The sequence below is a fragment of the Hoplias malabaricus genome, chromosome 14 (genome assembly GCF_029633855.1).
Source record: "Hoplias malabaricus isolate fHopMal1 chromosome 14, fHopMal1.hap1, whole genome shotgun sequence".
In the NCBI taxonomy this organism is placed as follows: domain Eukaryota; kingdom Metazoa; phylum Chordata; class Actinopteri; order Characiformes; family Erythrinidae; genus Hoplias; species Hoplias malabaricus.
The window spans coordinates 17148192-17170370 of record NC_089813.1 but is presented as its reverse complement, the minus strand read 5'-3'; the positions used below and the strand labels follow the sequence as shown (position 1 = coordinate 17170370).

The 22179-nt window shown below is 36.5% G+C and overlaps 2 protein-coding genes across 3 annotated transcripts in view; both read left to right on the top strand.

The window, feature by feature from the left end:
* The window catches only part of ralgps1 (Ral GEF with PH domain and SH3 binding motif 1), a 165307-nt gene extending 158747 nt beyond the window's left edge, over positions 1-6560 (top strand). For both annotated transcript variants that reach the window (XM_066643689.1, XM_066643688.1), the window contains exons 16-21: positions 1092-1172; positions 2018-2123; positions 2301-2393; positions 2721-2826; positions 4054-4145; positions 5162-6560. In XM_066643689.1, coding sequence (XP_066499786.1) covers positions 1092-1172; positions 2018-2123; positions 2301-2393; positions 2721-2826; positions 4054-4145; positions 5162-5191 — 508 coding nt within the window. In that variant the 3' untranslated portion in view covers positions 5192-6560. The remainder of the gene's footprint in view (positions 1-1091; positions 1173-2017; positions 2124-2300; positions 2394-2720; positions 2827-4053; positions 4146-5161) is intronic.
* A 14001-nt stretch (positions 6561-20561) lies between these two features.
* On the top strand, positions 20562-21764 carry LOC136665596 (beta-1,4-galactosyltransferase galt-1-like). Its single transcript, XM_066643246.1, has one exon. The coding sequence runs from the start codon at positions 20562-20564 to the stop codon at positions 21762-21764; it is 1203 nt and encodes a 400-aa protein (XP_066499343.1).
* Positions 21765-22179: the final 415 nt, after the last annotated feature.

Sequence of the window (22179 nt, the reverse complement as noted above, 5' to 3'; positions counted from 1 at the left end):
GACTGTTCTGTGAGTCCCGATTTGAAGTTCTTTATGGAACACTGGGACGCCATGTCATCCGGACCAGAGAGGACAAGGATAACCCAAGTTATTATCAACGCTCCGTTCAGAAGCCTGCATCACTGATGGTATGGGGTTGCATGAGTGCTTGTGGCATGGGCAGCTTGCATGTCTGGAAACCATTAATGCAGATAACTGTTCAGGTTCTAGAACAACATATGCTCCTATCTAGATGTCATCTCTTTCAGGGAAGACCCTGCATTTTTCAACAAGATAATGCCAGACCACATTCTGCAGCAATAACAACATCATGGCTACGTAGGAGAAGGATCCAGGTACTGAAATGGCAGCCTGCAGTCCAGATCTTTCACATATAGAGAACATTTGGCGCATCATAAAGAGGAAGATGCGACAAACAAGGCCCAAGACGATTGAACAGTTAGAGGCCTGTATTAGACATGAATGGGAGAGCATTCCTATTTCTAAACTTGAGAAACCGGTCTCCTCTGTCCCCAGACGTCTGTTGAGTGTTGTACAAAGAAGGGGGGATGCCACACAGTGGTAAAAAATGGCCTTGTCCCAGCTTTTTTGGGATTTGTTGACGTCATGAAATTTTGAAACAACATATTTTTCCCTTAAAATGATACATTCTCTCAGTTTAAACCTTTGATCTGTGGTTTGTGTTGTATTCTGAATAAAATTTTAGATGTTGACACCACATCATTGCATTCAGTTTTTATTCACAATTTGTTTAGTGTCCTAACTTTTTTGGAATCTGGTTTGTAATATGCTGTCCATATAACAGGCCTGAGATTATGACAAATCTGCCTTCAGGATCATTTATTTGTTTTTCCAAAATAAATGGCAAGTATTTGTTAATTAATATAGCCACGCCTCGTTGTATTAGAATTACAAGATGCAAAATAAACTTGTCCTACCCAATCTCTTTTATGTTTTAGATGCTCAATTTCTGACTGTTAACTGAATCATAGCAATTGATGCTCATTTTTGGGTCTTTTTAAAAACAGACAAAGTCTAATCTATGATCGTTATCCAAGGAAAAAAAACCCAAAAAATATTTCTCTTTTCAGGGGGCGTATGTATGCTACGCTGGGGCCAAACTGGAGGGTTCCTATACGCAGTTCTCCCAGAAGTAGAAGCTATGTTTACAGGTAAATTCATTTTTTCATCAAGAAGCCTTCTGATGAACTGCTGTTTGTTTCATTACATGAGGCAGATTTTTTGTGGGGTATCATAATGTGTGTCTTTTTGAGAGAACGTTAGATGCTTGGAAGTGCTTTTGGAAGGAACGAACGCGCACACACACACACACACACACACACACACTCCAAAGTTTCCTTTCATGTTTAACCAGTTTCTTGTAAGATTTCAGTACAATCTCACAAAATGGGCACTGTATAATACCAAATATTTATATGATTGTGCAAGGTTTCCTCCGGGTGCTCCGGGTTCCTCCCACAGTACAAATAACACACGTAGGTGGATTGTCCACTCAAAAGTGTCCATAAGTGTAAGTGAATGTGTGTACGTGGATGTCACACTGTGAAAGACTGGCGCCCACTCCAGTGTGTATTCCAGCCTTGCACCCAGTGATTCAGGGTAGGCTTCGTACCCACCGCGACCCTGAACTGGATAAGCAGTTACAGATAATGATTGAATGAATAATTGTGCAAAGCTTTTTTGATGCTTTATACATCCATTTTTATATTATTTAAAAATAAATAAATAGCCAAAGGGATTACATAATTTATCCAGGCAAAAAAAAAACTGCATTCAAATGGTTCTTTGAATGTTCATGTTTTTTTTGTAGGGTCACAAAAAAAAAACGTCCTGAAAAACCATATATTCTTTGTAATATGATCAACTATAGATAGTTGTTCCAGTGACATTTCCCAGCATTTTCCTATTTAGATGCACATTTCAATAACAGTACACCTTAGATTTGTGTTTGTTTCTTTTGTACTCAACTTTTTTCCCCTCTTTCTCTTTGGCCTAGTGGCTCAGGAGCCGTGTCCAGTTATGAGTGCAGCTCACTGAGCAGCATTACCATTGAAGGTCCTCTACGAAGGAAGACAATGATGAAACAGGGCAAGAAACCCACAGTGAGTGTGGTTTCTCATTTGTCTTGTAGACAGATAATTCAGCACAGATACACATTTTTTGTAAAAAGGGAATTAAGATTTTAATTATGTACAAACTCACACTGATGCTTAAGCTTTTTATTATTATTATTATTATTATTATTATTATTATTATTATTATTATGTTTTTTATCTCAGCTTTCATCATGGAAACGTTACTGGATTGTTCTTTCTGGTTCCACTCTCATCTACTTTGGATCTAAGGCTTTAAGGGCAAATGAAAGGAGACATGTGAGTATTCATACGATGAAGTTTCCTTTGAATAAGTATTATATAATATTTGCATACTGCTACTTTTGTAGAAATTTTACATGTGTTTATTATTACATTTGAACATATTACATATGAATATATTGCAATGCTTTAACTTGTAATAAGACAATTTAATGATCTTTAATGAGAAAACTCAGAGATGATGAATCACATTTTTTTCCTAATGGACAGTGAGTGTATAAACAAGTTTGCTTATAAGTGGCAGTGGCATTTGCCGTGTTTGTGCAGAGTTTTAAATAACTTCACACTATGTGTCATTAACATTTTTGTCATCATTTCTTGTAGTACAAATCCAGGCCCTGTAAGAAGATCTCATTAACAGGTTGGATAGTGGTGCTGCCGGATGACCCTGAGCATCCAAACATTTTCCAGCTCAACGACCCAGATAAAGGTAATTTTGTCCATTTAATTAGTATCTGTTTCAGCTTTTCCCCTTCTCAGTCTGTTAGACCAACCTGCAGAAAACATGCAGGCTGCAGAAAAGCTTCTTTCCTCATGTTTTCACACTTGAATAACTACAGGCCATGTGCTCTTTTGGGCTCTATTTGCAAGGACACAGCACAAGCTCATAAATAAGGCATAAAACTCATGATTTGTGGGGGTGTGGCAGAAATATAGATTCATAATCTGGTAACCTGTGAAGACGCAGATAAGTGCTATTCCGAAAGAGGCCGGCTCAGAATACTTGTTCAGCAAACATGGTTATCCCATATCCAATCAAGTTACCTCCTCTTTACCCATTAAAAAAAGAGAGTTGCTCCCGTGACGCAGCACAGTGATATCTTCTGAGGTGTTCTTAGCTATTCTTTATAATAAGTAATAAAATCTATTCTTTATAATAAGTAAATACATATTTTATTTATGTATTGCTGTCACAATGAACAACAACAATATTATTATTCATCCTGATAATTATTTAAATTATGGATGTTACTGTTAAAAATGATTTCTGTATTATTGTTTATTATATAAAACAGTATATAATATATATATAATGTATTATGTATAATAATGTGTTAATGTATACAGTATAAGCCCACAGGAGGAAATGCATGTTAGGTGGATTGGTGACTCAAAAGTGTCCCTAGGTGTGTGTGTGTCGCCCTGTGAAGAACAGGCACACCCTCCAGGGTGGGATCCTGCCTCACGCCCAGTGATTCCGGGTAGGCACCGGACCCACAGTGACCCTGAACTGGATAAGCTTTTACAGACAATAAATGAATGAATGTTGTTAATAATCTTTATAGTGGGATCCAAATAGCAATGGCAGACTTTTGTGTTTACATTTATAAATAATATTGAAATATAGAATGTATATAATTTGCCTGAAATCAGCAATATTTAATCCAGATTATTTTATTATGCCTTTGCAAAATCAAGTCACAAGAATGGGCTAGATGTGTGTACAGTCCCCAGCTGTGTGATGAAAAGCATTTCTGGGAAGTATAAATCACCATCTTATCTTGGTGGAATAATGGGTAACGGGTAGAAGTGATTTTATCCAGAATCATCAAGGATTTAATGCCATTGATGGCAAATCTCAGGAGCTTTAATGAGCCATCGTTGTGTTAAGTACAAATTATTTAGTGGTATGGTTTTGTTTGTTTTTTGGGCTCAGGTAATGTTTACAAGTTCCAGACTGGATCTCGCTTCTCTGCTATCATCTGGCACAAGCACCTGGCTGAGGCCTGCAGGAGCATACGACCACAGGCAAGTTCAAAGTTAAAGAAGCATATTAAAGTTTTGCACCTAATTTGTAATTCTCCAATTGTTTTTGCTCGTGAAAAATATCCTTAGTTCACAGCACATTCATCAGGGTTAAAACAACTTTAAACTTTAATACACGTCAACACACTAAGTGCTCATTTAAACACTAATAGTGTTGATTTAATACTGGTGAGTTTACTGTGTATGTCACTCATAACTGAAAGTAGTTTCAATGGGTGTTGTGTCCAAGCTACACCCTCTAAAATGTATGGTTCTTTAAGGATTATTTAGTAGAAAACCAGTTTTGTATGAAACCCTGGACACAGTGCATGCTTAGGATACACTTCAGCAAATGTTGAAGACCTTTAGGTCAATCTCAGCTTTCAAAAAATGACATCAAAAAATTTACCTGCTTTTCAACTATATGAATTTGTAAAATGTTTATTGATATTTACTCCAGTGATCTAATCATGTAGCATGTTTTATACTTTATCTGTTTATATCTGTATATATATAAAGATTATGTTCTTAATGATTGCTTCATTACTTTAAAACTTAATTTATTAATAAATAAATAAATACATACATTTCTCTGTACAGTAAATGTGTTCTTCGGATTGATAAAGAATATGCCATAGATTTTTTTAGCAGGAATCAAGAAATATCCTCATCCAAGTTTATGATTATAAATGTTTGGAGTTGTCTAAAAACTCTAGATGCCTTTGCTCTGCCATGAGCAAAGAGAGAGGAAGCCTAGCATACTGGGGCCGAGATGTTTTGTTTTTTTAGTCAATACTCAAGACCAGTCTCAAGCACGAACTATCATATGGTGAGGAAGCATCATTAGAATTGTATAAAAAGAGTTTTTTATTAAAACCGTGAACGTCGCCTTTGTTTTAATGGTTCTGTATAGAACCGATTTCTTTGCTAAAGAGTCCTTGAAGAACCATCATTTTTAAGAGCTTAAGATCATTTTTAAGTGTATAGAAACATTAATATGTTTAATTTCGTTTTTGCAGATACCAGCCAACTTGATGTCTTTTGAATAGCTCTGCCTGCTGGAGGCCAGAAAAAGGGACCAGTTCTGAAGCTGTACGTTTAAAAAAAAAAAAAAAAAAAACAACAAAAAAAAAAACAAATGTGAAAGACATTGTTCTGTAGTGTTATATTGTACTATATGTCCTGTCTACACAAGCAGCCCTGTTGATCAGGGTCCACTATTTATTGGCTTATTGCCATGTGTTAATCAAGGGAAGGGTTTTGTGCAACTTGCAGAGACTCGCTGAACACATGCCGAAGAAGAACAGAGGATTAATGGAGGATGTAAGAACAAAAAGAGCAACCAGGGCAAAGCAGCTCATGGATGGGAAATTTTTGTTGTTTTTGCTGCAGGAAGGAAACTGCAAGTGTTGTAGACACAGGAGATACATTTGAAAGATCTCAGTCTGGAAAGAGATCACAAGAGCTATTTAAAAGTGTTAAAGGTTTTATAAGGTATAGTAGATGACACTGCTGCCCTCCACGCAGTAGTCTAGGGGTCAAATCCAAGTGTAAGCAAGAATACAACAACATAGTAAAAAAAAATGATTGAGGCAAGGCTCAAAACATTTTATTAGTACCTCTGTAACATGATTAAAAATTGTAACTCACCCTGGGGACGAGCATCTGCCAAATGTTGTAAATGATTGGCTTTTTCAGATTGGCTCCAAAGAACCAAGAGACAGTTACATTTATGGAATTTAGCAGAAGCTCTTATCCAGAGCATTTTGCAATTCTAATAATCCTACAGATGTAAATGAATGTGGTATTAGGTGTCTTGCCCAAGGACTCTTATGGTACACTTTGGATTTGAACTGTCTTCTTGGCTACAGCCAAGGAATGTCCTGACGCCAGTTTTGCAGTCAGCCTTAAGTGGATAAAGCTGACTTAATTATGAACACAAATCCTTGGCCTGTTTGATCACATTATTTGGGGGGGGGGGGTTTAAAATAGTATATCTTATTAAACACTGTAAATAACATTTGCTCTGTGTGAAAGGTGTCAAAAGTTAAATGTACCAAATATTGTCTTATTTATGTTTTCATGTGGACAAGTGCCAAAATTCTGATATTTGTATTATTACAAATGTTACCATGTTCTTGGTTTTCTGTGAAATAAAAAGAAGCACTTAGAAAGAGAAAAAGGGGAAGACATTATAGAGAAATATTAGATAGCAATAGAAAGTATTCTGGAAGAGTGAGATGTCTCACTACTGAACCAAAATTTAGATCATGTATGGTTGTTCTTAATGAGCCAGCCCTCATAATTTTAAACATCCTAAAGCACTGGAAATAAAGTTGTACCATGTTAAGTTCTCTTACCCATAGTATGTATGTTGGTGTTCGTGAAATATGTTTTGGGTATTAAAAGGAAAAAAAAAACCTGTAAATTACTATGCATTGCAGTGTTTTGTTTTTCACAACATTGTGACAATCCCTGCTTCTCAGCCTGATCCTAACAAATAAATAATAAAAAAAATGATAAAAAATAAAAAATAAACTTAATTTCCAGAAGTGTAGAAGTTGCGGGGTTGTTTGCTAAATAAACAACACTCTTGTGGCTTAATTAGCTGGCTGTCGTAGAGGAATTCCTTTCTGCTTGACACCAACAGCCTCTTTTTGCTATGTTATGCTCTGTAACCCGTATTTTAGGGTCTGCAAGTGGGGTGCGCTCCTCTTTAAACCTTTAAAAAGGTGTACTATCTGAGGTTTTACCACACGAGGTCGCACTAGCCTCTCAGTATTTCAGTATTTCAGCCTCGCGCCTCAACATAACTGACTCAGTTTATAACATTCCCAACAAATTCATTACACTAGTAAAAACCAACCTTATCATGCCAGTCACTCATGAAAATATCAGGGAACATTATCATAATAAAAAAATAATATTTACATGGTGCTTTCCCATATGTCCACAAAACACCACCACAAATGGTACAATCCAGAGGTCCTGGGAGAACAGAAGTTACTGCCCTCAGGGGATTTGCTGTTCATACTGTTGTGTATTCTCTTCTGGAGTGGAATGTTGAAGGTGAAAGAAGACTTTCCACAGACATGTCTTGAGTTGCAAATAAAGTTTTTATTAATCACACAAAAGAACAGTGTCATTACAAGCTCAAAAGAACCTGTAGGGAGAGTGTGCCAATCCGTCTCTCTCCTCTTTAGCTTAAACTTCCAATTTATTTATGCTGCTCCCAGTCCAAACAAGGCCAAACATATGTCTCTTGTTTAAAATAACTTATCTGTAGGTAACGGGGGAAGAGAATTGGGGGACCTTTGACTTCAAGAAAGATATATTGTACTCCACATTCCATTTCCAAGGACTCAGAATCTGTATGTGGAGACCTAAAACAGTAAGGCATTCTTACGTGCTGCATACCCCCAGTAACAGATGTACACTCTGACACATTTTTATGCACAATATACTTCATATTTTCCCCCCTTCGAGACTATATAAAGTCTCAAAAATAAAACGAGTAACACATGTATGTTTATATTTGCAACAAATTAATAATATCCCCTACTCATTTTCCCATTTTTGTATAATGCTATGACAATTTTGTGGAGTGTGAGAGCAAAAACCTGTCAGTCAGCTATCAGTCCTTTAAAGGTCTTTAAACAGTCTAGACAGGAAAAATTCTCTTCATGGTTCCCCTGCCTTGGGCAACCACTTAAAGTACTCCATTCCAATTCAAAAAGAAGTTTTGACTATTCGTGTAGGGACATGATTTAAGTAATTGTATAAAAACCTCAGAAAATAAAATAAAAAATGTCCAAATTCAGGCTGGTCGACCCATCGGACCTTCCAATGGACCTGTCCCTACCTGACACCCATATCCCTAACCGAGAAAAAGAAAATAACATCTGAGGTCTCAATACAGTTACTCAATTTAGAACATCATTCTTCAAATGGTTATAACAGACAAATGATACCCAGTTAAGTGACAAAAACTATGACATTACAGCTCTACAGCAGTATTGACTTTCCATGTAGTATTGCTGGTGTACTGAAGTTGGGCATTTTCTTGCTCAGAGTCCTTCAGTCCAGTTTTATTGTCCTTGTTTGAATGTGTGAATCCATCATGTGTCAGGCCATCTTTTGAGTATGTTAGGGTCCTTGAACAATCAACCACCCTCACAGTGGTCTTCCTCAATACCTTCTGGAAGGAAAGAAAAAACACCAGCCAGTATCTTTTGCAAAACAACAAATCAATTTTTAAGAACACCATTCATTTTTTTTCACAAATCCCTTGGCTTCATGGATGGTACACTGCACCCAAACGCTGTTTAATTCGGTTCTTAATTATCTTTTCTGTATCTGCAACCCCTTTATTTGTGTCTCCAGCACTTTTTGGCTTTCTGACCTCTATTGGCCAAGGCTGGTCTATGTCAGGCCATCTTTTATGCCACCTCTCTGATATTTGGGAAATGCCTTTAATTAGAGTATTATTTTTCATAACTATATCTACAGGAGAATTTCCTTTTGATAGTGCCCATATTTGACATAATAATAGCTCTTTCCAGTCACTTAATATAACTTTATACTAATTACTAAACTTAAACAGCATAAACCATTTAAATATTTCTCCTCTACTCCTTTTGAGTATTATCACTAATTTACTGCTGTTAATAGAACAAACCCAAACTGAAATTGCCAACTTCAGAGGAATTAAAACTTAATATGTCCCCTTTTTCTTATAGTCATACACTCAGATACTGTTATCCTATTATAAGTATGTTTTCCCTTAATAACCCAGAAAAAATAATATTGCATATAAGGCTCAAATTCACTCCTACAATGACTGCAATACAACGATCCACTATTTATTTAACAATTGCACACAACCCTTCACCTTAAGGCAGCAAAGAAATTCAACAGTAATCCCCAACACAGCTTAGATTAGAGAAGACCATGATCAGACAACAACTCTTAACACTTAATAAAAAGATGAACCAAAGAAGTATATTATCTTAAGACATAAGCTGCATCAGTCAATCTGTTGCCAAGCCTTTCTTTTAACACAATAACAGGTATGTTATACATGGGAAGAAATTGAATGAACCCTATTAATCAAAACTATGCTTATGCTAGCCTATAAATGAACCCAGACTTATATATATATGAATAATGATAACTATATTTATTATACATACATGTAATTAAATGCAGGTTTTTGAAAAGAGTTTATGGATTATCACTGGCCTTGATTATGCAGATTCAGCTGCTCACTGGTGATGTCAGTACCTCCTTCCGATGCATATAAGCCAGCTGCCCTTTCCACTTTCTCCTCTCATATACCATAGAATAAGACAAGAACACACAGGAATTTAGAATCTAAATGAACCCCAATATATCCTTTAACAACACACAAGAACAATTTCATTTGACTGCCACACTTTATCTGTCAACACAACAACATCCATAGCATTTTGTCATTCTTTTATCAGTGCAAGATTATTTTAATAAAATCAAAAAACATGCTCTAGTAAATCTGTCATTGCCTTGAGACCAAAAACTTCCTTCTTTTAAATAATTAAAGATAGCATCCTATTGGAGCTAAATGCTACAGGAAAATGAGGCTAGAGAATGACTGAGAGTAAAGAAAGGAAGGATGGGAGTGACAAAGGTCAACCCTAGTTTGTCTGCTGTTCACCTCTTGTTATACTTAACAGACTAAAAATATTCTGATTACCAACCACTAGAGACCCACATTTGAGTCAGCCAGAGCTTTGTCTCCTTTCAACCTTTCCTAATAGTGCACAGGAGTTTCTGCCGACAGTACTCTACACAGCCACCATTCTTAATATCATCTGTCTTATTAAATTCTTATATCAAATACATTCCAGTTATTCACCTACATATATAATAAACATTCTATTATATTTCAACACATAATAGGTGACATAGTAATGTAAAGTTCTAATTTTAACATATACAAACCTTTCTGGTGGTGTTTGGAAGCCCTAAAAAGACCACTGTTCAACATTCTGTTTTAAATGTATCTGTCCTTAACAGTTGGCTCATACTTTGTGGTTTATAAAAATTAACTAATGATTCCTATATACGTCCTTATTTGGAGTCTTCCAGAAAAATATGCTTGGACCCAAACGGGCTCATGTGATTTTTACTCTTAATTTCATAACACACGCCAGGAAATGACATGTAATTTCTTATATTCTTTTTTCCCTTTAAAAATATACAAATGGAGATTTACCTTTCTGTCCTTTTGTTTATCAACATCTAAAAATGTCCTTTGGGGGCTCAAACACACACACACACACACACACACACACACACCTCAGACTCAACAACCTCGAGGCACAACCCAATCTCAATCATCCAGCCAATTTAACTTTTCCCCACACACATCCACCAGTTAACCCCAAATATAAATAATCCTTTTCTCTTTTACTATAGTACTATAGTACTCTTTTACTATAGCATTCTTTAACCTCTGTCTTATATCATTCTTCTTTTTTTTACTGCAATATACTTCCTCATATATTCCAGCCCAGGGCTTATTATTTTTCACTTTTATGCCAATCCCACAATTAATCAGAGCTTACTTTCATGCAATGGCTAGAACACATGTCTTACCATTAAAAAGATATGGGCCCTCTCTTTATAATCGTGCATGTTGTTTTAAAGCTCACCTTATCGTTACAAATTAAGCTACAAATTTCCTATACTTGTACTTCAACTTTTCCTTTCCTCTTTTATATTTGCCTTAACTTCTTTTAGTCTTTACTTCAACTATTTTACCTTAACTTCTTTTACTCTTTACTTCAACTATTTTACCTTAACTTCTTTTACTTTAATTTCTATCTTTATTTTACTTGAGTATACCCAAATTTAGAATGGAAAATCTTCCCCAACACCAACAATTCCACTATATTCACAAATGATTCTAATATGGTGCAACGTGAAAATAGACTTTCCACAGATACGTCTTGAGTTGCAAATAAAGTTTTTATTTATTACACAAAAGAACAGTGTCTTTACAAGCTCAAAAGAACCTGTAGAGAGAGTGTGCCAATCCGTCTCTCTCCTCTTTAGCTTAAACTTCCAAATTATATATGCTGTTCCAAGTCCAGACAAGGCCAAACATATGTCTCTTGTTTAAAATAACGTATCTGTAGGTAACGGGAGAAGAGAACTGAGGGACCTTTGACTTCAAGAGAGATATATTGTACTCCACATTCCATTTCCAAGGACTCAGTATCTATATGTGGAGACATTCCCCCAGTAACAGATGTACACTCTGACACATTTTTATGCACACTATACTTCAATATGCAGAGTGTAGTATAAATCCCCTTATTGGAGAAATCATAATATTACTTTGTTTGTTTACTTTAATTCGCCATCTACAGTTTTGGAACACTGAAGCAAATAATAAGATACTAAGATTGTGTAATTAATTCAGCTGAGAAAAAAAGTTTTAACACACAATTCATAATTTTGGGTCTGAGCATGCACAGACAAATCTTCTGGGGTTTCCCCTGGACACTACTGTCCAAATTATAAGAAAAATCTGAGAATAATTAAGACTATTAATATCTTGAAGAAATTTTACTGTAAAATGTTGATAAAATTGCCCTATAAACAGCATTGGATATGAATGAATGTGTGGAGAAATTGCTTATTTGATGTAATTCATTTGACATTATCTCTTTATTTTCAAAGTGTCTCAAAAATCTGAAAGGCTCACTGAAGATACAATATATATTCACTATTAATATCCTGAAAATGAAGAAATTTTACTCTGGAATATTTTTATAATTGCCCTATGAACATAGCATTGGACATGCATCCCATCCCAATGCAGCCTGTTTTAACAACCTAAACAAAATTTAATCATATGATAGCATATGGGCGGTACGGTGGCGCAGCAGGTAGTGCCAGGGACATGGAGTTTGTGGGTTTGATTCCCGCTCCAGGTGACTGTCTGTGAGGAGTTGGTGTGTTCTCCCTGTGTCCCGGGGTTTCCTCCGGGTGCTCCGGTTTCCTCCCACAGTCCAAAAACACACGTTGGTAGGTGGATTGGCGACTCCAAAGTGTCCCTAGGTGTGAGTGTGGGAGTGAATTTGTGAGTGTGTGTGTTGCCCTGTGAAGGACTGGCGCCCCCTCCAGGGTGTATTCCCGCCTTGCACTTAATTCCAAGTAGGCTCTGGATTCACCGCGACCCTGAACTGGATAAGCGGTTACAGATAATGAATTATAGCATATGATAGCAGCAACACCTCAGAACTAAAATTTGGGTTACTCAATATAAGATCACTAAACTCAAAAGCAGTCATTGTAAATGATATTATAAGTGATATGTACTGTATACATATTTTAAGATAACAAGAAATACATTACTGAAAAACTCCAACTTCACAGGTCCACGTTATTATATTTTATTATGTATCTGCAGTTATACCAGGATATTTTGAAGATTTGGATCTGGAATAATACAAAAAAAGCATGAAAACATTTGAGGGAAAAAAAAAAACAGAAAATCCTCTCTGATGTCTGATGTAATAGACAAAAACACAATAACAAGAGTATAACTACATCACCAGCACATACACACCATAATTAAAGAATCTTTAGGACAATGTGTAAATCACTAACTTACAGAAGTGAATAATATCTTTCTCTGTAGCTGAAAGCTGTGGGCAACATTTTTACACAATGCATTCAAAACATTTTCAAACCACTTCAGGAGGAGTACTAATCTAGAACCAGTTTAAAGGGACACTGAACATCATAAATATGTCATCTTCAACACGAACAAGACAAGGAAGTTCGAGCCATTTCTGACAGATGCAACAGGATGCTTCAAGAAAGGAAGTCTGGAGCTGGATGCCATCTGGTGATATGGGACACGTCTAGTGGCTCCAAAATGTCTGCTTCCCTACCTAAAAACTCAGATTCACTTGCTGGGACATGTTGGGGTTTACAAAATGATTCAACTTGATTCAATCAAGTCTGGTGGAACCCGATGTTTAGAGCACAAGCACGTTATGTCTTCAAAGCTGTGCGACATGTCAGAAAAACAATCCTGGCACAAGAGTAAAAACTCCTCCTGTGGAATCACCTGCTCCACCTGGTCCATTCAGACACCTTCAAATGGATTACATCACTCTACCAAAATGTGGAAGGTTTCAAGATGTCTTAGTGGTTGTGGATATGTTCTCAAGATATGTGGAATGATTTCCAATGGGACGGGGAACGGCAACCCACACAGCTGGTGAAAGACATCATTCCAAGATGGGGCCTTTCAGACAAAATTGATTCTGATCAAGGAACACAGTTCACAGGCGCGGTATGTAGTGAAGTAAGCAGAATGCTGAATCTGTTGGGTACTTCACTGTCCTTACCGTCCTCAAGCCTCAGGTCAGACAGAAAGGAACGCTTGTCAAAGATGCATCAGGAAGGCATTCCATGGCCTTAAGCCCTTCCAGCAGTATTTTGTAGCATCTGTGCTACTCACAAGAAGGAAACTGGCTTGAGTTCATTTGAGGTGATTACTGGACGCCCAATGTCACTACCAGGAACTATTGATCTGCGCAAAGCTGATGTCCACTTGACCTCTGATGCTCTGATTGAATACTGTGGAGCTCTTAGCAGTGCGGTTTGACAAGCAGAACGTCAAGTTCATGACGCATGGGAAGAGCCACCTCAGACATAGTTTAGTGCCAGGCCAATGGGTAATGGTGCATAAACCTCAAATAATTGCTCTTGAATCTAAGTGGGAAGCCCCTTATCAAGTTTTGTTGGTAACAAATGCAACCGCAAAGCTAAAAGGAAAAGATAAATCGATTCAGGCCAACCATCTGAACTTAGCAAATCCGCCGACTAACTAGGGCAACTTTGGGCAGTATGCCAGTCAGAGTCTGGAAGCAGAACCAGCATTCTTATGGCTGGGGGTTGCTAGAAGAATGAAGATGTGCACTCACAAGATGAGGGCTCATTATGTCCCACTGCTGGTACATTAGGTTCCTGCCCAAGGGACAGCTATGGCAGAATTTTGTTATTGTGCTAAGTTTATGTGGATGTACTTCTTGAATTTTTCTTGAAGATACTGCTGTGAGTTTCTCTCTTTGTCTCCCTGTTTAGGTGGATGGTCTGTTCTATCCTGGCTGATTCATCGCCACATCAGTCTTCGCCTAGTGGTGACAGGGGGGAATAGAGAGATCCTAAGACAGGAGGAGAAACTTCTAGACCAGGGGTCTCAAACCAAATCCACGGAGGGCCGTGTGGGTGCAGGTGTTCTTTCCAACCACGCAAAAGCCCCACACTACTGAAAGTCAAGATCTATTGATTAGATCCAATGATTAAACACAGGTGGAATGAGGTGTGGCGGAATGAGGTGTGGCAGAATGAGGTGTGGCGTGGTTGGAAAGAAAACCTGCACCCACACGGCCCTCCGTGGATCTGGTTTGACACCCCTGTTCTAGACCAACAAGTTACTGAGTGTAAGTGCTAGTAACCTCTCCCATGCTCACATTGTGTATTCACCCTACTAATAGGGAGCAATACTTCCAACTTATGGGGTTATGTCTGCTGTAGACCAAATAGCAGATTTATCACAGGAAATGGAACTTTTAGCCAATAGCAATGGGTTTTAGTAAAATCACAGAAGAAGTGACAGCTGTTAGGATGGTTGCTTTGCAAAATGTAATGGCTCTAGATTAGATGTCAGCCCAGGGGGGAACATGTGCTATTGTGGGTATTGAGTGTTGTTCTTACATTCCAGATAATGGTGGTGACCTGAAAAATGTAGTTTCCAAATTGCAAAATATTTCACAGGTGGTCCATAACATTCCATATATTTCAAGTGTTTATTTCTTTTAATTTGATGATTATAACTGACAACAAAATGTACACACCAGCAACTTACAGCACATAATGTGTAAGAATATCAAAGTGAAAGATAATTTTTATTTACAACAGAAGGGTTTTTTGTTGTTGTTGTTGTTGTTTTGTTAAATGCTTCTCTATTGTTAAAACTAGGAAAAATTTTAACATAATTATTTGTTTATTAAATGTTTGTGTAAAAAATCTGAAGGAAAAAATTAGAAACTTTAAATTTTCTCTTTAGAGATAAATCAATCAAAATGTACTCCCACTTTAAAATATAATATTAACTTTATTAATTTAACTGTCCCACATGGGAAAACTTTTCTTGGGCAACCCAAGCATGTTGTAAGCAAATCCACTCATACAGTATCTCCAACATAAAAACTCACATTAATAACACACCCAAAAAAACACCACCAACAAAAACACCCACATTGCCCAATGAATGGTATTAAAACTTATAATTAATGTAGGCACAAAACAATTTCTAAGCTTATTTAATCTGCACATTGTCTAAACCTCTGACCTGAGAGGAGAAAGATTATACATAGAAAAACAGGAACTGGATTAGAAATTATTCTTCTCACAAGCCTAACAATTTTCTAAACAATTTTAACAACACTGATTTGTTCTTTAGCTGTGCTGATAGATTACCATATAAAACTAGACTCAAGCGTAGCTCTTGGTTCACCCATCCTTAAACAGAATAGCATTAATTTGTCTGACATTGATGTCTATTAAAAGGGACATCTACAATTGTAAGGAAATGTTTTTCTCTCTGGTTTGTTTATGTTTAACTCTGACTTGGTCGTATTCATCTGCTTATTTCACAGCTCATTCTATGGTAAACAGATTGGGAGTCTATGTCTGTCAAAATATAGATAAAGCTCATGATCTAAAGAGTGTTTCTCTAAATATTCTGACTTTAATCTCAGAATTATTCTGACTTTTTTCCTCAAAATTATTATTTTAATATATGAATTTATCTGACTTTATTCTCAAAAAAGTCTGACTTTATATTCAGACTTATTTTTTTTCAATGCTGTGGCCCTACAATTTCATTATAGTTAGTTCATGTATGTCCTGCCTATGAAAAATTTCCCAGTCCATGGTTATAAAGTAGAGGTCTGTTATTTTTTTAATCACCCGCCCGCTCCTGTCAAAATGCAGCAACATCTGTCCCGCTCCCGCCCACAGCACAGACTTTTTTTTATTACATATTTTTGAGGTTTGACTGTTAAGACGATGGTTTGATTGAGAGGGACAGGAGCTCCGCAGCTCTCCCACAGCTTAAGGGATGGCTCCTAAACAGAGAACAGGCCTCTCCATGAATGTCATTAGACCTGTTTAGACCTTGATATGGCTGTAGGCCCCCTAAAGGTTCTTTAGCCACCCAAATTCTTTCATTTTCAACAATGGTTCTGTTTAGTCTCCATATTAGCAATCTAATAAAACCTGGGCGCACTAGCACCCCGGGGAGCTGATGCTGTTACTCCTTTGATGCTGTTGGCTATTAGTCTGTACTGGTTTATTGACAGACTACACATATGGTGTATGCGTGAAGAAGGTGTCATGAGTTTCCTGACAGCAAGTGTCATTTCAAAACAAAAATAAATAATTAAAAAACAAAAACGTTAACTGAATGTCTGTTACAAACTGCTGAAAGAGGAAACTTGACAATTGATGAACATAAAGTAAGCCTTCTGAAAAAGCCAGGTAAAATGTTCATGCATTAAACATTGCAGTATTTAGGGCAAACTGAACTGATGTTTCTGTTCTTTCCTGATGTTATGACTGTTTTACCTGTATATTGTGTTTTGTTTTTCTACTTGTAAATCCATCCATCCATCCATCCATCCATTATCTGTAAATGCTTATCCAATTTTAGGGTCGCGGGGGGTCCAGAGCCTACCTGGAATCATCGGGCGCAAGGCGGGATTACACCCTGGAGGGGACGCCAGTCCTTCACAGGGCAACACAGACACATTCACTCAAACACTCACACCTACGGACACTTTCGAGTCGCCAATCCACCTGCAACGTGTGTTTTTTGGACTGTGGGAGGAAACCGGAGCGCCCGGAGGAAACCCACATGGACACGGGGAGCACACACAGGGAGAACACACCAACTCCTCACAGACAGTCTCCCAGAGCGGGAATCGAACCCACAACCTCCAGGCCTCTGGAGCTGTGTGACTGCGACACTACCTGCTGCGCCACCGTGCCGCCCCTACTTGTAAATGGATATACAAAATTATTTTTGTAAAAGCAACAGCTCCTCCAAAGGCCATTCTAATTATTTTTAATTGGCTCTTGATAAGGAAAAAAAAAATATATATATATATATATATATAAAATTAAATTAGCTAATAAATAAAATCAATTTAAATTATGTGTAATATACACTTATGCCTAAATAAAAATTTAATTGAGAAACTATTTCTGCTGTCAAATATCACATTTAGACATCCAGGTTATTAAACAGAATATTGCTGTAGATACCCGAGGAGACAGAGGTAAATGCAGGGAAGGTGTTTATTAAATGAAAAAGGACACAGAGACAAACACGGGTAAACTATCTAAAAATAACTGAACAAAACAATGTGAAACTTAGACATGGACCTGAAGACTAAGTTAGACAAGAAAAGAAACACAAATAACTGCAATAAAAGCAGACCAAGGACCTAAAGAAAACAAAACAATCTGAAAACCAAAATGGAGACCTACAGACCTAGACACCAAATAAGACTCATTAACAAAAACTCAGAATTACAAGACAGGACCTAAACAGAGTGAGCCCAACAAAGAAAAACATGAAAGTAAAATGGCGGACAAACACTGAGACTTAGGCAGGGCTTATAAACTAGAACGAAATACAAAACACCAGGGAGTGATAGAGACACATGACAGGAGAGTGGCTAACTCTAAAGGACCCAAGAAGCACATGGGGAAAAAAACAGGCAGAAGACAGAACTAGAAAGGAATAAAACAGAAGGGCAGAAATCTGACACAGAACTTTTTTCTTCTGTGCTGAGAGCAGCAGGTCAGTGCTGAAACACAGCTCTGGATTTAGATAGAACTAATGTTAACACCTTGTCTTGGAGACACTACATTTCATCCTCCCTCACCAGACCTCACTCTGATGACAATAAAGATGACTGACTTTTAGAATCAAAGGGATTCTTCATCCATAAAAATCATATTGGATCATTTCATATAACATTAAAAATTCTTACATAAGGTATTCTCACATGGCATACGAGCAGGAGACGCTGCATTAAGACCCCCAACCCCTTCTTGAAAAAAGAATGTTGATATATATGCAAAATAACTAGTCCAGCAGGACATGTCCCCCAACCCGTCAACATTCTTTTTTTTTTTTTTACAGTGAAAAAAAAAGAATTATTTAGAAACTTCCTCCTGTGTTAAATACTGTGAACTTCGACAGAGGTGAGAAAAGGATCAGCACATGACATGTAAGTTAGAAAGTTTTTTTTTTAATTGAGTAGTTTTAGTATGTAGGATAGCTGGCTTCCATTTCAGTTTGAAATGATATTCATTACAGTGTGGCAGCTAACAATTATTTCTATAATGTGTTAATCAATTCACTGATTATACATTTTTTTTACATTAATTTTACGTTTAATTCTCAGTTACAAGTCCTCCTAAATTAAAGGTATGGCTAGATCAACTATATAAAATGGGTTACTTTGGTCATTTGCAAAATAATGTTAATACCTATGATCAATTTACACATTTCATGTATTTTCCAAGTGGATCAACCATAGAGAACAGTTGCACAGTTCTATAATGAAAGCTTACAAATGTTCACTTTTCCTTCTGGATAAGACAATGCAATGTACCTTTAGGAAACACAGATGGACTTTAAAATCACTGTTGTACCTTTAAAGGTACACTTTTATATTGTTTGTACTTTTAGTGACAATAATGTACCTGTTCAGAAACTCTTTTTTCTAACAGTGTAGGGGTATAAATGTACATCTAGTAAAAAGCCTGTTAAATAGATCGTTTTTTTTTATTAATGTGGGTGTTATTAATATAAAAATGAAAGAATTAGCATTAATAATATATAGTTAATTGACTATAACCACAACATGTAGCTATGAGCTCTCGTTACCTTTTCAGGATAAGATTTACTTTTACTCCCATGACTTTAGTGGGGAAAAACAAGCAACATTTTACTCTGAAAATGCCCCAATAAATTGGGTTTAATTACGTCCCTGATGGTAATCACATAAATTTAGAACTGCTGGGATTTTTTTTGACACATTCTGTAAAGCAGTAAAAAAAATCCCCATCAATTTATATGTTCAATGAATTCAAAGATGAAATAACATTTTCTCAAAAACGTACCAAATGTTCTGGTGCCCTTAAAAATTCTAATGAGAGGTATAATCTTGTTCATATTTTGTATTTAAATTATCCAGAGAGATTAGGAAGGACCTTAAAATATCCCAACAGCTTGTTTTATTGACTTATATAGATGAGGGGACTCACAGGCCAGTTCTTTATTTGTCATTCACCACTGAAAATAACAAATAATTGCACCATTTGCACATTATTTCCCCATTCTCTGATTTTCTGTTTAACTGTGTCATCCATGCCGATGTGTCAGACAAAAGAATACAGCAATGAGCTACAGCAAAAATCAGGATATTGCTAAACTAATGTTGGATGATATGGTCAAAATTTACACAATATCACAATATGTTTCTAAATTTCAGTAGATACAGTATAATTCTGATAATGATATGAACAATATAAAAGCCACAGAAAAACTGCCAAGAAACATCACTGTCAAACACAAAACTCTTCATTACAAAGTTAATTTAAAAAATATTAAACTGACGGTAGCACCCTGTAATGAAAGTCAGTCTGTGAAAGATATAACTAATGTATATTGAAATATTGAAAATATGTTTAAAAATCATTGTTGTTATTGGAACTTTTTATATTGCACTATATATTGATATTGAGTTATTGTCCAGGCCTAGGCTAAACAGCTGAAAAGGCATTTTTTTTTATCAAGGTGATTCATAAGAAATTTAAAAGAAATGGAGATGTTATGAATCTGCCAGAAAGAAGACGAGTGTCTATAATGAACCCACACATTGAGAGGAGGATGATACAAGTGGCCAAATAATCTAAGGGTCACAGATATATTTCTTATTCAGATAAGCAATAAAGAATATTTTTAAAGCTGGATGTGTTCATGTTTACTAGAGGTAGAAATATTTGTGTAGGATAATGTAAATCAAAAGAATCCATTTGAGTTCACTAGACACAAATATTCCCAATCTTCCCTACTGTTAATAAAAAAAAAACATACTGTTATATATAAATCAAAACAATAGCAAAACTAAATAATTTTGTTTCTGTTGATAGGTATCAAGGACTGCAAGATTCTGGCTAAAGATGAACAGCAAAATTCTAAAACATTTTTTCCTCATTTTGATTCTTATCATTCTCACTTTAATCCTCTTTCAAAAGTTAAGCACACAACCCGAAATGCAAGGGACCACTCAAAATGATGAAAACAGAATCACAGAATTCCAGAGATCCATAACTCCCATTCAGCACACAAATCATTGTATGGTGTCTGCTTTCATCGATCACAGATTCAATAAGGTCATACGAGTTATCAGCATAATTAATAGAGACAGTCTGCAACCTCTTTATTGCATCTGTTGCACTGATGATGTCTGCCAAACTGCTGAAGCTGAAGTTCAGATTCACAGTGATCATTTTGGATTTGCTTTTGGGGCTTCAGACGTACTGTGTAAGGGAGAAGACATTCAAAATGCAACACATGTAGCTATTTCAACAACAGCTAACATCTCAGATGTTCACAATATGGATTTCCTGCCGATAAAGAACAGAGTGGAACATGAAACATTTCGGTTCAACTTCACTCTCTGTGTCTCCAGCCTTTTTGGGGCCTACAATAATGTTCTGCAGTTTGCCCAAAGCATGGAGATGTACAAGCTTCTAGGTGTGCAACATGTAGTGATATACAACACCAGCTGTGGTCCTGACCTGGAGAAGCTTTTACAGCACTACAGGAGAGAGGGTATTCTAGAAGTTGTCCCATGGCCTATTGACCAGTTCCTTACCCCTTCAACAGGATGGGACTCAAAAATACACTCAGGGGAGCTTCAGTACTATGGCCAACTGGTAACACTCAATGAATGCATCTACAGAAATATGTATCAGTCCAGATATGTTCTCCTGCATGATACTGATGAGATCATTATGCCTAAAAAACAAGCAAACCTTTCATTACTGATGCAGAGTCTCCAATCCAAACACGAAAATGTGGGCGTGTTCATCGTTGAGAATCATGTTTTCCCCAATACACAGTTTGAAGAAACTGGATATTTCAAAAGGCCTGAATGGAAAAATATTCCTGGTGTTAATATTTTGGAGCACATTTACAAAGAACCTGATACAACTGAGATCTTCAACCCTGCAAAGATGATTGTCGACCCAAGGAGTGTGGTGCAAACGTCAGTGCATAGCCCACTTCAAACACTGAAAGATGTGTATAGGGTCCCTGTTGATGTATGTTATGTTGTTCATGTTAGAAATCCTTTACAGGAGGGTCTTACAAAAGACCAGATGCATGTTGACATAAGGGTGTGGAACTTTGAAAAAGAATTGGTGGCAAATGTTGATCGGGCACTGGAATCTTCAGGTTTTCTGATAAATTAATATGAGCATTTTTATACAGTTGTGCTCCTTTTATGCCTTGGACTGTGTAAACATCTCAGATATGTAAATGGTAATATATTCATGTAAATGTATATATTTTGGGTTGTCACTTTAATATGGAACGAAATACTGTAAATTGTTCATTCATTCATTGTCTACAACTGCTTATTCACTTATGTTATATTCATTTATTAATACAGTTGTTTATATTACTGAAGTTAACACTGGAAATCCATTTGGTTTTTGAAGTTGCAAAATATAGATTTTTCAGTGTGTTCGTGTAATTTATATGTGTTCTAAGTTTAACTCAGAAAACCAGCAGTGTGTAATTGCAGCATGAGATATCTTTGTTTACATTTTTTTGTATGTACTTAAGCATATTGTTCATTGTTTTGTGTATGCCATACAATGAGTA

Bases quoted from the DNA above. Each gene is read 5' to 3' on its own strand.
- LOC136665596 (XM_066643246.1), top strand. From the start codon at position 20,562: ATGCAAGGGACCACTCAAAATGATGAAAACAGAATCACAGAATTCCAG.